Raw genomic sequence first — 17,906 nt, 5'->3', positions numbered from 1 at the left:
TTTAACACTAACTTGCCTGTATCCCGTTTGTCCCCAGACTGAAACTGGTGCTGAGCGACCTGCTTCGTCAACAACAACAGCAGCAGCAGCAGCCGTCCTCGTCGTCAGGTCAGCAGAACCAGGGATCCACGTCCCGGGACTCCGGCAGTGCCTGTCCCCCCCTCTCCCCCACCAGCCTCTTTCTCCCCTTCACCTCCTCCATGCCCCCCTCTGTCAACCAGGCCCTCAACCTGCCTCCCGGCCTGGCCGGATTCTCGCCCTTCTCCTCCGGTACGCCTTCCAACACCCCTTCAAACTTCCATCCTTCCATCCAATGTTTTTAGATCCTTCCTCGATGTTATGAAGTATCTGTTTTTGTATGAGTGACAGTTTTCTCAAAGGAATGTAAAATCCAAGAATGTACACAGACTATAACGAACATACACACCCCCCCCCTGTCAGAACAGCCTCAATTTGTCAGGGCATGGACTCTCTAAGGTGTCGTAAGCGTTCCACAGGGATGCTGGCCCATGTTGACTCCAATGCTTTTCACAGTTGTCAAGTTGGCTGGATGTCCTTTTGGGTGGTGGACCATTTTTGATACACACTGGAAACTGTTGAGCGTGTGAACCCCAGCAGCGTTGCAGTTCTTCACACAAACCGGTGTGCTTGGTACCTACTACCATACCCCGTTCAAAGGCACTTAAATTCTTGCCCATTCACCCTCTGAATGGCACACAAAATACATGTCTCAAGGTTTAACCTGTCTCATAGCTTTCACCTGATCAGTCTGTCATGGGAAGAGCAGGTGTTCTAAATGTTTTGTATAGTTAGTGTTCAAATGTTTCTTTCAGGGACTGGGTGTGCAAAAATGTATCAATTGCTTTTGTAATAATGTTGTAGAAGGCAGTCTTCTACAAATACCTGTCACCTTGACCCAGTTCAATTCAGAGGTTAGCTTTAGAAATTGAGAAGCTCTGGCACAGAGGGCATACTGGAATACTAGGAGAAATTCCTGATTTGATACACTTGTAACAAAGTTGTTTCCAGATCACAATATACGCAGGTTGATGTTTATTGTCATCAGTCTTGTCCAGGAGGCAGAACTGAGCTATTTTATTTTTTAATGTATTTTTTTTCTCTTAAATAAGCCAGCCAAAATGGTCTATATTGTAAAAATTCTCTAAGAGCTTTTTGTTCTTAATTTAAGGTTAAGGTTAGGCTTTAGGGATAGCAGTTGGGGCTAGGTTTAAAATGAGATTTTATGACTTTGGTCACTAGCTGGCACAGCCGCACTCTGTAGATCTGCCTCCAGAACCAGATTCATAATGGAAAAACCGCTAACTTGCACAATATACCTCAATATGTGTGCTCACTTCGTTTCTTTCTCTCCTCCACAGGGTTTAACTTCAACCCCCTGTTCCCTTCTGCTATGGGTGAGTTCCTTCAGAGTGCTGGTAGCCAAGCCAGCCCAGACAACCAGCAGCAGCAGCAGCTGGATCCCAACACCTCAGTCAAGACAGAGTACTTGAGCTTCCCCCCGCCCCTACAACGCTCCCCACTCAACACTGTAGACAAAAGGTGTGTGTTAGTGATGGGAGGAAAAAATCCATAGTTGCATGTCGTGATATTATTTTTGGACGAAATTGTAACGATACATGTTTTCAGCACTTCTATTTCCCTGACTGATCAAAACGAGTTTTCTCATGCTCTCTCTTGTCCCTCTGTAGCAGGCATAAAGTGAGCAATATGTTTGGAACATCAAATCGCAATACAATCTCTGTCGAATCGCAATACATATTGTATTTTTTTTATTTTTTTTTTATTGTCATTTAGCAGACGCTCTTATCCAGAGCGACTTACAGTAGAGTGCATACATTTTTTATTTTTTATTTATTTATTTTATTTTTTTATACATACTGAGACAAGGATATCCCTACCGGCCAAACCCTCCCTAACCCGGACGACGCTATGCCAATTGTGCGTCGCCCCACAGATCTCCCGGTTGCGGCCGGCTGCGACAGAGCCTGGGCACGAACAAAGCCCAGCCTGGGCGCGAACCCAGAGACTCTGGTGGCGCAGCTAGCACTGCGATGCAGTGCCCTAGACCACTGTGCCACCCGGGAGGTCCCTAAGTATCGTATTGTGATGTCCCTGGCAATTCCCAGCCCTAGTGTGTGTGTGTGTGTGTGTGTGCAAAGAATGAAAGGCATACTTCATTACTACTTAGTTTTCTGTTACTCTCACACACAAAAAAATCCTTCATTAGTCCAACTGTCTTTCTCTGTCTGTATCCATCCCACCAGGCCCCAGAGGCAGAATGAAGGAAGCAGCAGTCGTGGCCATGAATCTGGCTGGCTCAACGTCTCCCAACCTCCAGCTCCTATCAACGAATCCCCCTCCCCTCTACCCCATAGAGGGGCTAACATCCCCCGGACCCAGGCCTTCGACCAGGCCTCCCAGGAGAGCTTCAGCAGCATGCCGGACCCGGCTGACCCCACCACCGTCACCAAGACCTTTAGGGCAGGACGTAAGGTCTCTGCCCAGGCCTGCCTGGCCTCCCGTGACAAGACGCCAAACTCCAAGAGGAGGACCCGGCGGGCCAAGGGACACCACAAGAACACGGGTATGGGGACAGTGTCGGGACATGCAATTCTCAGTGTCGGGACATGTAATGATTTATATTGAGCACTTTTTCTCGAACTTGACATTTTCCTTCCTCTCCGGCAGCTCAGTTAGGGAGGTAACTCGCTCCAACCACCACCATTGTGTAGCACCTGCCTGTTGATATATTCAAAACATAAGAATGGATATTTGAAGACCTCTTAATAATTAGGAGACACAAGCTGAAATGGTGTTGACCAAGTCGCCTTGAGCAATGCCATCTATGCAAAAAAATTAAACAAATGATGTGTAATTGTTTGTTTCTGTTTTATTTCATACGTTCTCCCCTCGATTTGTTTTGAATGTTTCTCTTTCCTTGCTTGTGTGTATCTCCAGGAGTGGAGAGTGACAGCGTGTCCAGCACGGCCGACTTTGTCCAGGAGAGGGCGCCGCAGCCCCATCGCCAGCGGGACCAGAACCAGAGCCTGCTGGACAAACTGACCCAGGAGAAACTGGACAGCAAGACCAAGACAGGCAACAAGCCCAACGACCTCTCCTCCGGTACAAAACCTTGACCCGATCACACCACACCTTGTCCACTCACATCTTTAGTTTGATTATCATTTTTTATTTGGTTTATGTCCCTCACCTTTTTGTAATGTGACCACATTTTACTTTTACGTTTATTTATGTCGTCACATTTTTGTTGTTGATTTTCCTCACAGCGTATGCTTGGAGAACACCTTTCCTTTCTAACAGAATTGCATGCACTGAAGCGCCAGGTAAACTCACCCCTAGCACACAGCTAAGCACCAGCTAACACTGATTGTCACTGATTGAAGTTTGGAGTGTTTAAAAAAAAAAAAAAAAAAAAAACTTTTGTTTAATATCGGTCTTCCAAGCACCTCTTGCATGTAATACAGTTAAACTTTTAACGAACTCAAACTAGATCCCAACCTTTGTAACCTTAGAATCTCTAGCTTGATCTAATATACTTGGCATTCTAATTGGCTTTAAAATATATACATTTTTCAATGCAATTGCTATTTCTTTTACATTTAAGAACATATAACCTGAAATTTGGTACAATGTATTGGATTGTACAGTATCATTGCCTTTGATTAAAGCCGTACATTGCTCTTAGAGAACTACTCGGTGTGCAAGCTTTTTCTCCAACCCTGCTCTTGACACATCTGATTCAGCTAATCAAGGTCCTGATGAAGGTATGTTTTAGCAGGGCTGGAGCTAAAGCCTGCAATGCCACCGCTTCACTACTGGATGGAAACCTGAGATATAGACTGCCACATATGACTGCTTCTTATTACTTGCGACAACATCTTCTAGAGTGTCTTGTCTTGCGGTTTAACACCTCCAGGTGCCAGCAGTGACTTCTCCCTGTTCGAGGCCCTGAGGGAGACCATCTACTCGGAGGTGGCCACGCTCATCTCCCAGAACGAGTCGCGGCCCCACTTCCTCATCGAGCTCTTCCACGAGCTGCAGCTGCTCAACACCGACTACCTGCGCCAGAGGGCACTCTACTCCCTACAGGTGAACACGTCCGAATGAGGATCTAGTGCTGATTCTGGACCAGCACTCCTACTCTGAGACTGTAAATAGTATTTCATACAATCTATGGGTGAACCTCCTAGGAATGGATACAAGCCACAAGGAGCTGCTGATAAAGACCTGAGGGGTTGAAATGTTGTCAAATTATTGTTTATTTTTATTTTCTCATAATGTACAGCTCCTTGTAACCTTCTTCCTTGCTGTTGGATTTTCATGTTTAACCATGTCTCTCTGCTGTTGACCGCCAGGACATAGTGACCAGGCACCTAACGGAGAAGAGTGCGGCCGAGGACCAGGCCTCCTCCCTGGGTCCCGTGGCCTGGGCGGCCGGCTCCCAGTCAGAGCTCACCCCAAGCGAGAGCCTGGCCACCAGCGACGGGGTGAGACAGACGGATATACGCGCACAGGCATATACACACACACACCTACCGCCTCATTAAATCACGTGGCTGTCATATCTCCCACTCCCTCCTTTCTTTTTTCAAACTTACCCCAGCTCTTTTCTCTAGCTCGCTCTCTCCCATAGCTCATTCCCGACACCTCTCGCTCTCTCCAGCCATCCATCTAAAACACTCTGTCCGTCCATTTCTCTCTCTCTCATTACCTCTACCTCTCTCTATACCTCTACCTCCTTTGTTCTCCACCCCACTCTCGTTCTCCACTCTCGTCTTTGATATTCAGTGTTCCAGTTGTCAGAAAGGCTGTGCCTTATCCCATCCGTCAGTCTGGGCGAAGCGTTGCGGTTGCTGCCTGCCGGACAGATTAGATGTGTGGCAGTGCAGGTCTTTGTTCTAGCCCAGGTCCCCGGAGGTTTCGCTCAATTAGAACCATCCCTTTTGTAAATCACTCCTTTGTTCCCCAGTGATGGATGAGATGCCTGATTTCCCCATGTTAGGAGAAAAGGATACAAGGGAAGATCCTCTGCCCATTGTTTTTAGTCTTTTGCATCCCTCACTGATTTCACGAGAGAGAACAGGCGAGAAATACGTCAAGGGAGTTTAGCAGAGCTGTCTCTGAAATGAATCAACGTGTTTTTTTTTGTTACCCCCCCTCGTTCGAGACAATGATGGATGAATGGGTTCTCATTTTGGAAATGGTCTTTTTTTCCCCTTTTCTCGAAATCGTGTTTGTGGTTGAGTAGTGTAACTGAATTCCTTTTTTACCTCTGTCTCTCAGGACGTGTCGGAGAAGAATATCCTGGTCATCAAGCATCACGACCCGAATAAGCGGCGGAATGACGCAGAATCGGTGGACAACGAGAGCACCCTGTCCACCACCTCCAACCTGGAGCCATTCGCTAACGACGACTTAGGTAAAAATAATAATGCACAATCAAAAATTGACACAGTGCTCTAATATACAGCACATTAGGTCAAAAGACAACTTCAGCTTGTGGTAACTTTACTTGAATGTATTATCCCTCATTGCTCTTCTAATATCCTTCTCTTGCTCTCTCCCACCCCTCCTGCCCCTTGCTCTGCTGCCAGGTAACACAGTGATCCACTTAGACAAGGCTCTAGCCAGGATGAGGGAGTACGAGCGCATGAAGCTCAAGGCTGAGCTTAGCCCCAACACCACCGCTGCTACTGCCTCTGAGGCCTCTGCTAACTCTTCTGCTAGCGCTGCTCAGCTGATGGAAGGTACACATCTTTCTCTCGACGGCTCTTTCTCTCGACGGCTCTTTCTCTCGACGGCGCTCTCTCTCTCGACGGCGCTCTCTCTCTCGACGGCGCTCTCTCTCTTGACGGCTCTCTCTCTTGACGGCTCTCTCTCTCGACGGCTCGCTCTCTCGACGGCTCGCTCTCTCCCTCTCTCGACGGCTCGCTCTCTCCCTCTCGACGGCTCGCTCTCTCCCTCTCTCGACGGCTCGCTCTCTCCCTCTCTCGACGGCTCGCTCTCTCCCTCTCTCGACGGCTCGCTCTCTCCCTCTCTCGACGGCTCGCTCTCTCCCTCTCTCGACGGCTCGCTCTCTCCCTCTCTCGACGGCTCGCTCTCTCCCTCTCTCGACGGCTCGCTCTCTCCCTCTCGACGGCTCGCTCTCCCTCTCTCGACGGCTCGCTCTCTCCCTCTCTCGACGGCTCGCTCTCTCCCTCTCTCGACGGCTCGCTCTCTCCCTCTCTCGACGGCTCGCTCTCTCCCTCTCTCGACGGCTCGCTCTCTCCCTCTCTCGACGGCTCGCTCTCTCCCTCTCTCGACGGCTCGCTCTCTCCCTCTCTCGACGGCTCGCTCTCTCCCTCTCTCGACGGCTCGCTCTCTCCCTCTCTCGACGGCTCGCTCTCTCCCTCTCTCGACGGCTCGCTCTCTCCCTCTCTCGACGGCTCGCTCTCTCCCTCTCTCGACGGCTCGCTCTCTCCCTCTCTCGACGGCTCGCTCTCTCCCTCTCTCGACGGCTCGCTCTCTCCCTCTCTCGACGGCTCGCTCTCTCCCTCTCTCGACGGCTCGCTCTCTCCCTCTCTCGACGGCTCGCTCTCTCCCTCTCTCGACGGCTCGCTCTCTCCCTCTCTCGACGGCTCGCTCTCTCCCTCTCTCGACGGCTCGCTCTCTCCCTCTCTCGACGGCTCGCTCTCTCCCTCTCTCGACGGCTCGCTCTCTCTCTCTCCCTCTCTCGACGGCTCGCTCTCTCTCTCTCCCTCTCTCGACGGCTCGCTCGCTCTCTCTCTCTCTCTCTCTCTCTCTCTCTCTCGACGGCTCGCTCTCTCTCTCTCTCTCTCGACGGCTCGCTCTCTCTCTCTCTCTCTCGACGGCTCGCTCTCTCTCTCTCTCTCTCGACGGCTCGCTCTCTCTCTCTCTCTCTCGACGGCTCGCTCTCTCTCTCTCTCTCTCGACGGCTCGCTCTCTCTCTCTCTCTCTCTCGACGGCTCGCTCTCTCTCTCTCTCTCTCTCGACGGCTCGCTCTCTCTCTCTCTCGACGGCTCGCTCTCTCTCTCTCTCGACGGCTCGCTCTCGACGGCTCGCTCTCTCTCGACGGCTCTCTCTCTCGACGGCTCGCTCGCTCTCTCTCTCGACGGCTCGCTCTCCCTCTCTCGACGGCTCGCTCTCGACGGCTCGCTCGCTCTCTCTCGACGGCTCGCTCGCTCTCTCTCTCGACGGCTCGCTCGCTCTCTCTCTCGACGGCTCGCTCGCTCTCTCTCTCGACGGCTCGCTCGCTCTCTCTCTCGACGGCTCGCTCGCTCTCTCTCTCGACGGCTCGCTCGCTCGCTCTCGGCGGCTCGCTCTCGGCGGCTCGCTCGCTCGCTCTCGGCGGTTCGCCCTCGACCTCGCCATCTCTCTCGACATCCCTGGTAGAAATGTGTAAAGCTTGCTCCCCAAAGCCATGTGCTCCGTCCCACTCTCTGGTCTTGTGGTTGGAGGGTGTGAGCACTCCCACTAGTGGATCCAAGTGCAAAGCACTTTGTCTGTCTGCAGTCTCATGTAGAGGCCTGAAGTGTGCCGTCTCACCTTCTTAGTAAAGAAAAATATGACGTGGCAATGGTGTGCTGAGCTGTTTCGTTTCCTCTTGATGCCAGCTTAAAAAACGCACACCTCAGATGGGAGATAATAAGTGTGTGTGTCTGGTCAGGTGACGTCCACTGTCCCCAGATCGACACCCAGCAGCTGGATCGACAGATTAAGGCCATCATGACTGAAGTCATCCCCTTTTTCAAGGTAGGACACACCTCAATACTCTATAGTGGTCTCACTTTTGTCTCCTCTCCATTTATACTAGGGGTGGTCATTCCTCATCCTGGAAAGCTACTGGTCTGGATGTGCAGGCTTTTGTTCCAGATTTATTCTACATTTGGAGTGAGAGTCACAATATACTTATGTTATGTCTTGTGTGACTTGAGCAATGATTCACATTATGTTCTAAGAACAGACATTTTCACTCTTGGAATGAAATGCTTGGTAATGTTAGAAGCCCTTGTTTCTGCCTTAGCCAACCTGTTGATGTCCCAACAAACAATTTGACAAAGCTAGCATGATTGAATCCAGCAGCAATGTGGTACACAGGCTAGCAATGTAATATGTTGTTAAAGGCAAAGCCCTGAAAGAGGTTGTTGTGATCTGTCAGGAGCACATGGACGAGGTGTGTTCCTACCAGCTGCTGACGTCGGTGCGGCGCATGGTGCTCACCCTCACCCAGCAGAACGACGAGAGCAAGGAGTTTGTGCGCTTCTTCCACCGACAGCTGGGAGGCATACTGCAGGTATGATAAGCATTGTGATATTATAGCAATTTAGGGAGAGGTTTTCCCCACTGTGACTCTCAAACCTCAGATTAGTCTGGTAACTGTTTATTTTGGTAGAATAAGAGCTGAAAACATCAACCCGAACAAGTTAACGAAGTGCAGACTAACATAAGAATATATATATATATATATATATATATATATATATATATATATACACAGAAATATTGGTTCAGCCATTTTAAAATAAGTAGTATCAGCAAAGATTTCTATAACTAAACCAAGATAGACCACAGCCTGTTGTTTCCAATGGGAACAAATGAGCCACAGTGGGCAGAACAAGCAAGGCTGGGGGCAGAGCCAAGCACGAGCTAACAAGATCCTATTGGTTCAGCCATTTAAAAATAATAAGTTGTATCGGTGTGCAACTTTCAGAGATTTCTCAACACCTATTCTGTCTATTACCTAGTGCTGTTTTTAGCTTAGCGTTATTGTCAAAATGGAGCCCTAAGTTTCTCCCTCCCCCTCAGGACTCTCTGAGTAAGTTTGCAGGGCGTACTCTAAAAGACTGTGGCGAGGACCTGCTGGTAGAGATCTCTGAGATCCTGTTTAACGAGCTGGCCTTCTTCAGACTCATGCAGGACCTGGACAGCAACAGCAGTAGTACTGCTACTATAGCTAACTCTCAAGCCAGACACAAGAACCACAGGAGACAATCTCCAAATAATAACCAAGTCAAGCGTGAACACAGGAATAATGAGGTAGGTGGGGATAGGGGTGAGTGTTTTCATATTGGATTTGTGTGTGTGTGTCATTCGATCTGCCTAAATGAGGGAATCCATTTCAAGACTGAACATTTCCGTCTACTTTCAGGAGAACAAGTCGCCGGCGGTCGAGAAGTCCTTTTCCCCAGCATATCTTGAAGACAAAGTGAGGAAATCAACATTCAACATCTGATTTTCTAGTGTGGTTTCAAGCCAGGTCCCTCTTTTAGACTACACATCGTGTAGCCCATGTGTTATATTTCTGTCGTCAAACTTGACCCTCCCTAAATGTGTAGCTTTCATTTCAGTGATTATTAGCTGGACACTGTATGAATGTAGATCCATTATAATTTTAGTTTCAATTTGGTTTAGTCATTTTAAAGTATATTGAGTTCGTTTTCTACCCCAGTTTGTTTTTAATAAAAAAAAGGTAATTTGACACCCCTAGTGTAGTCTAAAGGTTGGGGTTAAGGATAGTGTAAATGTCTTAAATAACTCTTTACATCTCACTCTCTGTGTGACAGGATGAAGACGAGACAGAGCAGAAAGAGACCGAGAGGAAGGACAGCAGGAGCAGCGAGGCCTCTGAGATGGAGGAGGAGGATGGAGAGGGTCTGCCTCTCTCTATTAGTGAGTGAACACTACAATACGAGAAGCCAAAATTAGCCTAAAAGCTTCTCTGCAAAGTGAGTTAGTTCAACCACAGCAAACATTGCTAGTGACCGTAACCACAAGAGGAAGCTTGTGATCGACTGTTCGGCAGGTTCACAATGGAGGATTTGTTGTGAATCTTTATGGTCACGTCGTTACAACTCCCGCCAACTTATTTCCAACCAAGTAAACCCCTACTAGGATTTATGATGAGTGCCACACCCTAGACTAGTCATCTCCCAGTGCTTAACCCTTCATGGTTGTTCTTTGCCAGGTCTGTCCAAGGCGGAGACCCAGGCCCTGACTAACTACGGCAGTGGGGAGGATGAGAACGAGGTGGAGGAGATGGAGGAGTTTGAAGCTGAGCCCCAGGACGTCCAGACCTCCCTGCAGGCTAGCAATGACGGAGTTGAGAAACGGGTTAGGACACGTGCCCACACACACTCAGTACACACACTTCCACTTTACTCTCTAGTTACCATCTTCTCCTGTATTTCAGGGAGCAGCAAATGAAGTCCCAGCAAATGGAAACCGAGAGACAAAGTCCGACCAAGAAAGCTCTGAGAGTAACGATGGTAAGAACACTCACTGTTGTTTTTTTCTGTCTCTTTAGCTTTTAGTCAGTCACAATACTACCCGTTTTTCTTTTCATCTACCTTTTGATAAATGGCTGTCGGATGTTTTCATTATAGCAATGTTTGGTCTGATGGATGACTGTGTTTTCAGCCCCTCTGATTCTCAATTAACCCCACCCCCCCTATCCTTTGTCTCTCCCTGCTTCCTTTTTCCCTAAACTTTCCTGCTTGCTTATCCTCCCGCACCCGCCCAGTCAAGAGCAGTAAGTCCGAGTCCATCGAGGTGGTGGACTCCCCAGAGGAAGAGGGGGAGGAGCACAGGAGACCAGAGGGGGAGAGCCAGGGAGGTGTGACCTCCGCCACCACCAACTACCAGGAAGGCTCCCACTCCCAGGGCTCAAACAGCAGCAGCAGCCCTGACACAGAGTCACCCGTCATGGTCAACATAGATGTAAGACCACCACACAGACCTATGGTCCTTTTTTTTTTATTTTCTTCTTCTTTCAAACTACAACAATCTATAAAAAAGTTGATTATGTATATTTTAAATGTGTATTCCAATGTCTTTATTACGTTTCCAATTCTTTATCATTTATATGCTTTCATTCATGCAGGAGGTGGGATCAGGAAACACGAGCCAGAAGTCCGACGAGGAAGACTTTGTCAAAGTGGAGGACTTACCCATGCAGCTCAGTGTCATATGTGAGGTGAGACTAGCCACCCCCGTTATCAATACGTCCACTTCCCTTCTTCCTCTTCTTACAAACTCTGATCATTGGTCTTGTGAAATCTAATAATCTGTGTGTGTGATGAACAGGAGGCACTCCAGAAGAGGATAGTCGAGGAACAGCAGAATAATAATCTGTCTGCTGAGATCCTCAATGGGAACACTGACACACTGGCTGGACTAGTGGGCAACGGACACACACTCAAAGAACCAGGTAGGTCTAGCACAGTTTTCATGAAACCGGTGGAGTGCAACTTCTTCACAGAATGTCCAGGTAAATAAATGTATGTTGCAGAACTGATATTATTCTGTCATGTAGACAAGTAAATGTTGGCTATAGTACTATTTTATCCATCTGCTGTGTTTGCGATATCTCTAGGAAGAATGATTCTTCTACTTTTTTTTCTCTCTTCATCTTTTACAGAAACGATAGGTGCACAAAGTGCATGAAAAGACTCTAGTACAAAACGTTGTCGAATGACCACTACAGAATCATCCTAAAGATGTTCAGACTCCTATTTGTAATTAATGATTGATTTATTGGATGGTAGCAAGGGTTGGCGAGACAATGTCATGACGTGCTAGTGACCTGAGCTTTGCTCGAAACGGTTAGAACAACTACAATGTAACCAACACTGTTTTAGTTTATTTCTACTCCTGAGGCTGTATCTATTAAGCACATCAGAGTAGAAGTGCTGAAGATCTAAGATCAGTTTGGTCTTTTAGATCATAATACATATTGAGTGTATGGACAAGTTAGACCTGATCCTAGCACCCCTGCTCTGAGGCTGTTGATACATACTGCCCCTGAATGTGTTCTATGATTTGTTGCTGATTTGGGGTTTTAGGGCGGGGTTTCTCTCGCTCAATGCTGCTGTTACAAGCCCCGTTTCAATCCTCTAGTCTAGAAAACTTGTTTAAATCGCCTTAGTTCTGTTTTTTACGGATATGGGATCAGTTTGGAATCGGTTTGTCATTTTAAATTGTTTTTTGTTCTGTCTTCTTGGCCTCTTCTCTCTCGCTAGCTCCCATGCTTTAAGCATCTAACCCTTTGAACTCAAGAAATACAACTCTAAAGTACGACTTCAAACTAGATTCAGGCTGCTGGTGAGGCGTTTCATCTTCGGCTGTAAAGACATTGGCACCTAACATATAATTTCATGGGGCTGTCGGTAATGTTTCCCTTCCTTGTTGACATTTTGTTTTGCTTGTTTCTCATGTAATTAGATGTTAACTACTGTACGTAGTTAAGAATAAAATGATGGAAATTTTCAAAGTGGTGGCTTGTCTTTGTAGTCTGGAGACCCAAAATCAGTTTACTTGAATGCAAACTGATTGATCAATGCTTTCATGAGCCCAGTTTATTCCTGGGCACTTTATCAATTGGGTGAAAATCATCCTCTTCTCTGTGATCAATTGGTTAATGGAGATGTTTCCTTGTCATCCCTACCGCGGTAGAAAGGCATGTTAATTTGGAACAAAGCAGTTAGGTGCCATTTGGCCAGTAAAATTGAATCTAAAACAAACAAACTAGACTATTCTTGGAAAATGTGGGGTGACAAGTGTTAGGCAATTCAGAGAAACACCGAGGGTATGTGTCATCTTGTAACTGTACATCAAACATTGAAACAGTGTATAGGCATGGTTTGGAAATGTTAAGTGCGCATTCACTCACAGGTGTTTTGGGTTGCTTGTATGACAAAGCTATTATAATCATCTTTCAAAATATAGTCCTTAATTTACAGCATTTCTCAGTAAGAAAAAGTTGCCCAACTTGTTGCGCAGTGCAAGTTCAAAATGGCTGTCAACCCATACAGAGCTCTGATGTCAGGTATAGCATGTTACTGTACATCCACTATGTTCCAATGTAGGTGCTTATTAGTGCCCACGGGTTAAGCAATTGAGGTTGAGGCAATATTTGGATCGGTGCAGTTAGTGCAAAGACTTGAAATATGTACAACATGATTATCCAGTTGTTTCTGAATCAGTTAAGCCCATCACCACCGTTCTGTGCAATAGATCATTTAGAAACCGATCTGAGGTTTCACCAGGGCATGCAGGGGTTGGGGCAGTCACGGATGTAGGATTCCAGTTTGCCCTCGTTCACGTCCATCAACGTGGTGTATGTGGTCAACTGCAATGACAAGAAGTCAATGTCACTCAGGTGGTCTTTTTGAAAAATACTGACAGGATTTACACATTAAATGTATTTACTTTGGGAATGGTTCAAACTGATAACAGTAAATAAGGGCTCACCTTGTTCAAGACTGGTTTTGTCGACAGCACGTCGTACACTGTCTTCAGTGAGATGTTCTGAGGAGAAAGGATAAGAGGGAAAATCTTAGCACAGACCTTGACTGAGTCAATAATGTAAGGAGCAGAGCTGATCCTTTTTGGTCAGCCAGGGAATGGTTATAGTACTCACTGCCTGCATGGTCTGGTTCATACACTTCATGGCTGGAGTCCTTCGGTTGTCCAAGAACAGAGGCTCCTTCCAGTGATCGTAGTTGGTTTCCAGAACGTACCAGCGGCCCAGCTTCAGCTCAATCCTTCACAACAGGAGTACAATGTTTAGGAATGTGATGCTTCCTGATTAAATCAAATATCTAGGCATCCCCGTGCTAGAGGCGTCACTACCTATCCGGGTTTGATCCCGGGCTGTGTTGCAGCTGACCAGGAAACCCATGAGGCGGCGCACAATTAGCCCAGCGTCATCAGGATTAAGGGAGGGTTTGACCGGCTAGGATGCCCTTGTCCCATTGTGCTCTAGCGACTCCATGTGGCGGCCGGGCGCATGCACACTGACTTTGGTCGCCAGCTGTATGGTATTTCGTCCGACACATTGGTGCGGCTGGCTTCCTTCCGGGTTAAGTGAGAAGTGGCTTGGAGGGGTACCCGCGGCTCTTGACCTTCGCCTCTCCCGAGTCCGTATGGGAGTTGCAGCGATGGGAGAAGACAAATAAACGACCTACTTTACATGCATCCTTAGGTTAGTTTATTACATATCGGCTAGACATTTCAGATTTCCCTTTTGTAGTCTTGATCACATCCCTGAATGTTTTACAAACCCAGTATTTTAACAATGACTATTGTGATGCAAGGTGCTCTTGGGCATCATTATCTACTTTCATTAGTTGAAATTTGGGCTCTAGAAATTCCAACAGCATAAATGTGGGATTTCGTTCCACCCAAGCACCTTCTCAAATCAGACATGCTGGGCTGTAACAGGAGCCTGCCCATCCAGTATTTCTCCATGACAAGTTAGAGACCCCTGCTGCACTAGTAATGTGTTATTGATAGGGTAGTTGAAATTGGATACTAATAAGTGTTTTTAGCCACTCACTCCCAGATGTCGAGGCTGAGGACTCTGGAGCGGGTGATGACACAGCCCTGGCCCGTCTGGTTCCCTCCCAGGATGAAGTAGGCCGGGGCCAGCAGCTTGGTCTGGGCCAGAAGTTTCTTTGCCTCCTCGTAGCTGGACACACACAGGGTTAAAGAGAGGGTGTGTTTTTGTGAGACCAAAGAAATGTCTGTTTCAAAATGCTGGTCTTGAATGTGCTCACGTTCTCCTCCATTATACGGCCCTAATCTCCGATTCCACTTCGTTAAGTATTGCCATCATTAAAGCAAGAATATGTATTATTACCTTCAATAACAAAAAATGAACATTGTCATTTGATACTTCCATGTAAATAGATCCATACCTGGTAGCATTCTCTAAGACGGAACGAGTGAGGAAACTCATCCACATCCCATCTCTATGCCCCAGGATCCACTCCACGATCCCTGAGAGAGGACAGACACACTTAACATTCCCCGCTGCTCATTCATCACAGGTCTATAATGTACTGATTGAAAGCCCGGGAGTCTTACCGATGTATCCGCCATCAAGGCTGAAGCGCTCATTCATGGTCAGAGTGAAAGCATGCTTCAAAGAAAATGAGAAATTAAAACAATTCAGTCAAACGTTACTGTTGCACAACTACCATGATATTAAAACAGATGTAAGAAAGCAATTTTATCATTGGTTAAAAAGAGCACTTCAAGTTCAAGAGATATAAATGTTGATTTCTTCCATTTGTGCCTGCTGAATGCAGCCCGGAGCAGATGAACTCACCGGTTTGATGCCAGTCAACATGCCCACGTAGCCAGCAAAGTTAGTGGACTTGAAGACCGTCTTGTTTCCTCTCTGGAAGTCGATGTTGACCACCAGAGGCTTGAGTTTCTCTGTTATTAACCAGGACCTGTTTTTCATGTCCCACCTGGTAGAGAAAGAAACGAGCATTACTTTCCAGGAAAGAATGTAGAAACTGGAAAATAGTTTACCAAAAAAACATGATTGGTTAAAGAGGTATCGTTCACCCAAATTACAAATGCACACATGATCTAAAAATCAGTGACTGACTAGCGATTTGGGTTTGTAATAGCTCTTAGCACAACAAAATGCGTGGTAGGACCCTTCGTATGCCTTCCTTTATCACTAAACCGTAGCGGTGACATTCTTACCCCATGAATAGTCCAAAGTCCATATTCCGCCCATGGATAAGGTTACCTATGACAATGCAAGGAGAAACCAAAATGCTGTGTGTACATGAGAACTTCAAGCATCACGTCCTACTATTATGACATGTACTTGCTGCATGACTAAAGTACTGATTGAAATGTGTCATAACAAACATGAGCTACTTACCATTTGAGTCCTCTGCCACTAGAGAAGTGCACACAGTAAAGACCTCATAGAAGATGTTGAAGAGGACAACCTCGCCTGGAGTGAAACATGTATAATAAAATCAGAATAGAGGCCGGTGAGACGAACTAGAGACTGAATGATAGTGACATTGTGGTCATGGGTTGGAATAAGGCAATTGTGGGTTAATGTATATTACCAAGGGGAACACCAGAGGCAGTCGCGATTCCTTTTATTTCCTCGTTGAATGGGTAGGGAAGAGTATTCACTATCAAAGGCTGCAGAACACACAAAACAATTAGTCATGGATCAGAAAGAGTTACATGATTAAATCAAACAATAATTGAAATGATTTGATGTGACGAGGTGTCATAGTTTTCCAGTGAAATGATCAAACGCTCTCACCAAGTCCTTGTCCACCAAATCTATCAGTTTCCCACTAGGAACGAAAGCATTTGCCAAATCCCTGATAGCCTGGATCAAGGTGACCAACTGAAGAAAACCAGACAAATAGTGAATAAGAAAACAGTAAAAGTATTGATCTTATTGCAAATACATTTACGTAATTTAAATGGATACAAACAAGACATGTAATGCTCTCACCTCAGCTTTTTTGTCGGTGATGATTAGCTTCCATCTTTCGCTAGGGGGCAAATCCAGGTCTATTGTGTACCAGGTGACAGACCCTTTGAATCTGATCAAAATCGTGACATGATAAGTGTTAGATTGATGCATAATGACATTGAGGTCACTTTACTATCCCCTGAAAGTGGTATTGCACAATATTGTCATGTGAGATTCATTTTATGAGGCTACAGTAGTCACTACAGTAGTCAATGTTGCCCTATGGACAGAGGCAGGTAGATAATGACAATAGGCACCTGTTATACACAATACAAAAACACTTCCTGTTAACCTTCCATAATGTGTGCCTCCTCATGCATGAACTTGTGCCAGGTGTTACACAATGTATGCAAGTTGTTAAGATGTTATGCACATTTGACAGCACCTTGGACAGCTAGCTAACATACTCTAACTAATGGCAAATACTTACGTTGGACCTTTGGGAGGGTACATGCCCGTCTGACATTCTTCGGTATACTGTTAGAGGGCGAAAGAAAGAAAAGCTTTGTTCATGTGCAGACGCATTCTCTAGCCAGCACTCAGGCTAACTAATATTTGGCTGACAGTTTATGATTACAGAATAGTCATTATTTGGATGCACTTACCGGTGGCACAAACTGTGTCAAAACTCCAGATAACGACACCAAGAGAATCCAACAAAACCTATCCATATTGTGCCCCGTTGTTTGTGTGCCTGAAGCTTCTCCCGACTTTTAGTCGGCTTCAAAATACGGAAGTGCATGCTATCCTCGTGATTTGAGAGGAGCGTACCATTACACTATGGGCGGGCGGTTGTAGCCCATAGTGTAAGATTTTATACAGGCATTTTCTCGGATTCAGATACATTGTTTTGTTTATGTCGCGTATTAAAAATATAAAAGTGAAGTGTATAAATAGGCTCCTACTGAGGTGAAATTATATAAATATGTTCTCCCACCCCTGATTGTTATACTGAAGTTAGGTTTCCTACTGATGTGAAATTATATAAATATTTCCTCCCACCTCTGATACTGGTACATTCCTGATTGTTATACTGAAGTGAAACAAGTGCACACATGGCATGACTGGCAATTAAAGATCAATAGAATTGGATTATTGTAGTTAAAGTTGGGCACAGGTTACTCATAAAACAACTTTAAGGGGTTGTGACAAATGACTTTTTAAAGCTAATTCGCTTGTCAACAAAAGCTGTTCAAAATACTTTGAAAAGTATATGAGGCAAAACTGAGGCCTTTTGTCATTCACACCATGAATTATTAGGGATGAGGGGGTAAAATTGAGCTGCCTTTTTCAGAAACCGAACACAAAATTAATAATTTGACCAAATATTTAGAAAGAGGTAATAATTTCATAAAGTATGTGAATTAAGAAACCACATGGAAATAGTAAGCAAGTTAGGTTCAAAAAACAGATTTTGAACTAGTCAAACTCATTTGTTTTAGAAGTTTCATGATGCTTGTATCAAAACCAAAGTAAATCATTTTAAGATTGTTCTATACATCAGTTGGTGTCTCTATTAGCTTCCATATGAGGTCATAAAACTAGCATTAAAGTGCATCCT

At 46.0% G+C, this 17,906-nt stretch overlaps 2 protein-coding genes across 10 annotated transcripts in view; one reads left to right on the top strand and one right to left on the bottom strand.

Annotated features, from left to right (window-relative positions):
* The window catches only part of LOC129855821 (pericentriolar material 1 protein-like), a 36,040-nt gene extending 23,730 nt beyond the window's left edge, over positions 1–12,310 (top strand). For 6 of the 9 annotated variants that reach the window (XM_055923866.1, XM_055923861.1, XM_055923859.1 and 3 more), the window contains 19 exons: positions 38–270; positions 1,380–1,560; positions 2,286–2,605; positions 2,980–3,144; positions 3,309–3,365; positions 3,959–4,131; positions 4,398–4,529; positions 5,326–5,461; positions 5,637–5,789; positions 7,709–7,794; positions 8,201–8,335; positions 8,848–9,078; positions 9,191–9,247; positions 9,606–9,711; positions 10,007–10,152; positions 10,232–10,307; positions 10,562–10,758; positions 10,922–11,014; positions 11,125–12,310. In XM_055923866.1, coding sequence (XP_055779841.1) covers positions 38–270; positions 1,380–1,560; positions 2,286–2,605; positions 2,980–3,144; positions 3,309–3,365; positions 3,959–4,131; positions 4,398–4,529; positions 5,326–5,461; positions 5,637–5,789; positions 7,709–7,794; positions 8,201–8,335; positions 8,848–9,078; positions 9,191–9,247; positions 9,606–9,711; positions 10,007–10,152; positions 10,232–10,307; positions 10,562–10,758; positions 10,922–11,014; positions 11,125–11,316 — 2,869 coding nt within the window. In that variant the 3' untranslated portion in view covers positions 11,317–12,310. The remainder of the gene's footprint in view (positions 1–37; positions 271–1,379; positions 1,561–2,285; positions 2,606–2,979; positions 3,145–3,308; positions 3,366–3,958; positions 4,132–4,397; positions 4,530–5,325; positions 5,462–5,636; positions 5,790–7,708; positions 7,795–8,200; positions 8,336–8,847; positions 9,079–9,190; positions 9,248–9,605; positions 9,712–10,006; positions 10,153–10,231; positions 10,308–10,561; positions 10,759–10,921; positions 11,015–11,124) is intronic. The other 3 variants (XM_055923867.1, XM_055923863.1, XM_055923864.1) reach the window with 2 other exon arrangements.
* Positions 12,311–12,366: 56 nt separating this feature from the next.
* Positions 12,367–17,094, bottom strand: LOC129855822 (acid ceramidase-like). Its single transcript, XM_055923868.1, has 14 exons — positions 16,951–17,094; positions 16,776–16,822; positions 16,325–16,415; positions 16,127–16,213; positions 15,921–15,999; positions 15,725–15,799; positions 15,541–15,586; positions 15,152–15,296; positions 14,908–14,962; positions 14,739–14,820; positions 14,378–14,509; positions 13,460–13,583; positions 13,291–13,347; positions 12,367–13,168 (listed from the first exon to the last, which is right to left on the bottom strand). Exons 1-14 carry the CDS (start codon positions 17,014–17,016, stop codon positions 13,079–13,081), a joined length of 1,176 nt encoding a protein of 391 aa, XP_055779843.1. The 5' UTR covers positions 17,017–17,094; the 3' UTR covers positions 12,367–13,078.
* Between the last annotated feature and the right edge of the window lie 812 nt (positions 17,095–17,906).

The sequence above is a fragment of the Salvelinus fontinalis genome, chromosome 5 (assembly GCF_029448725.1).
Source record: "Salvelinus fontinalis isolate EN_2023a chromosome 5, ASM2944872v1, whole genome shotgun sequence".
Lineage (NCBI taxonomy): Eukaryota > Metazoa > Chordata > Actinopteri > Salmoniformes > Salmonidae > Salvelinus > Salvelinus fontinalis.
This window is presented reverse-complemented; position numbering and strand designations above follow the sequence as displayed.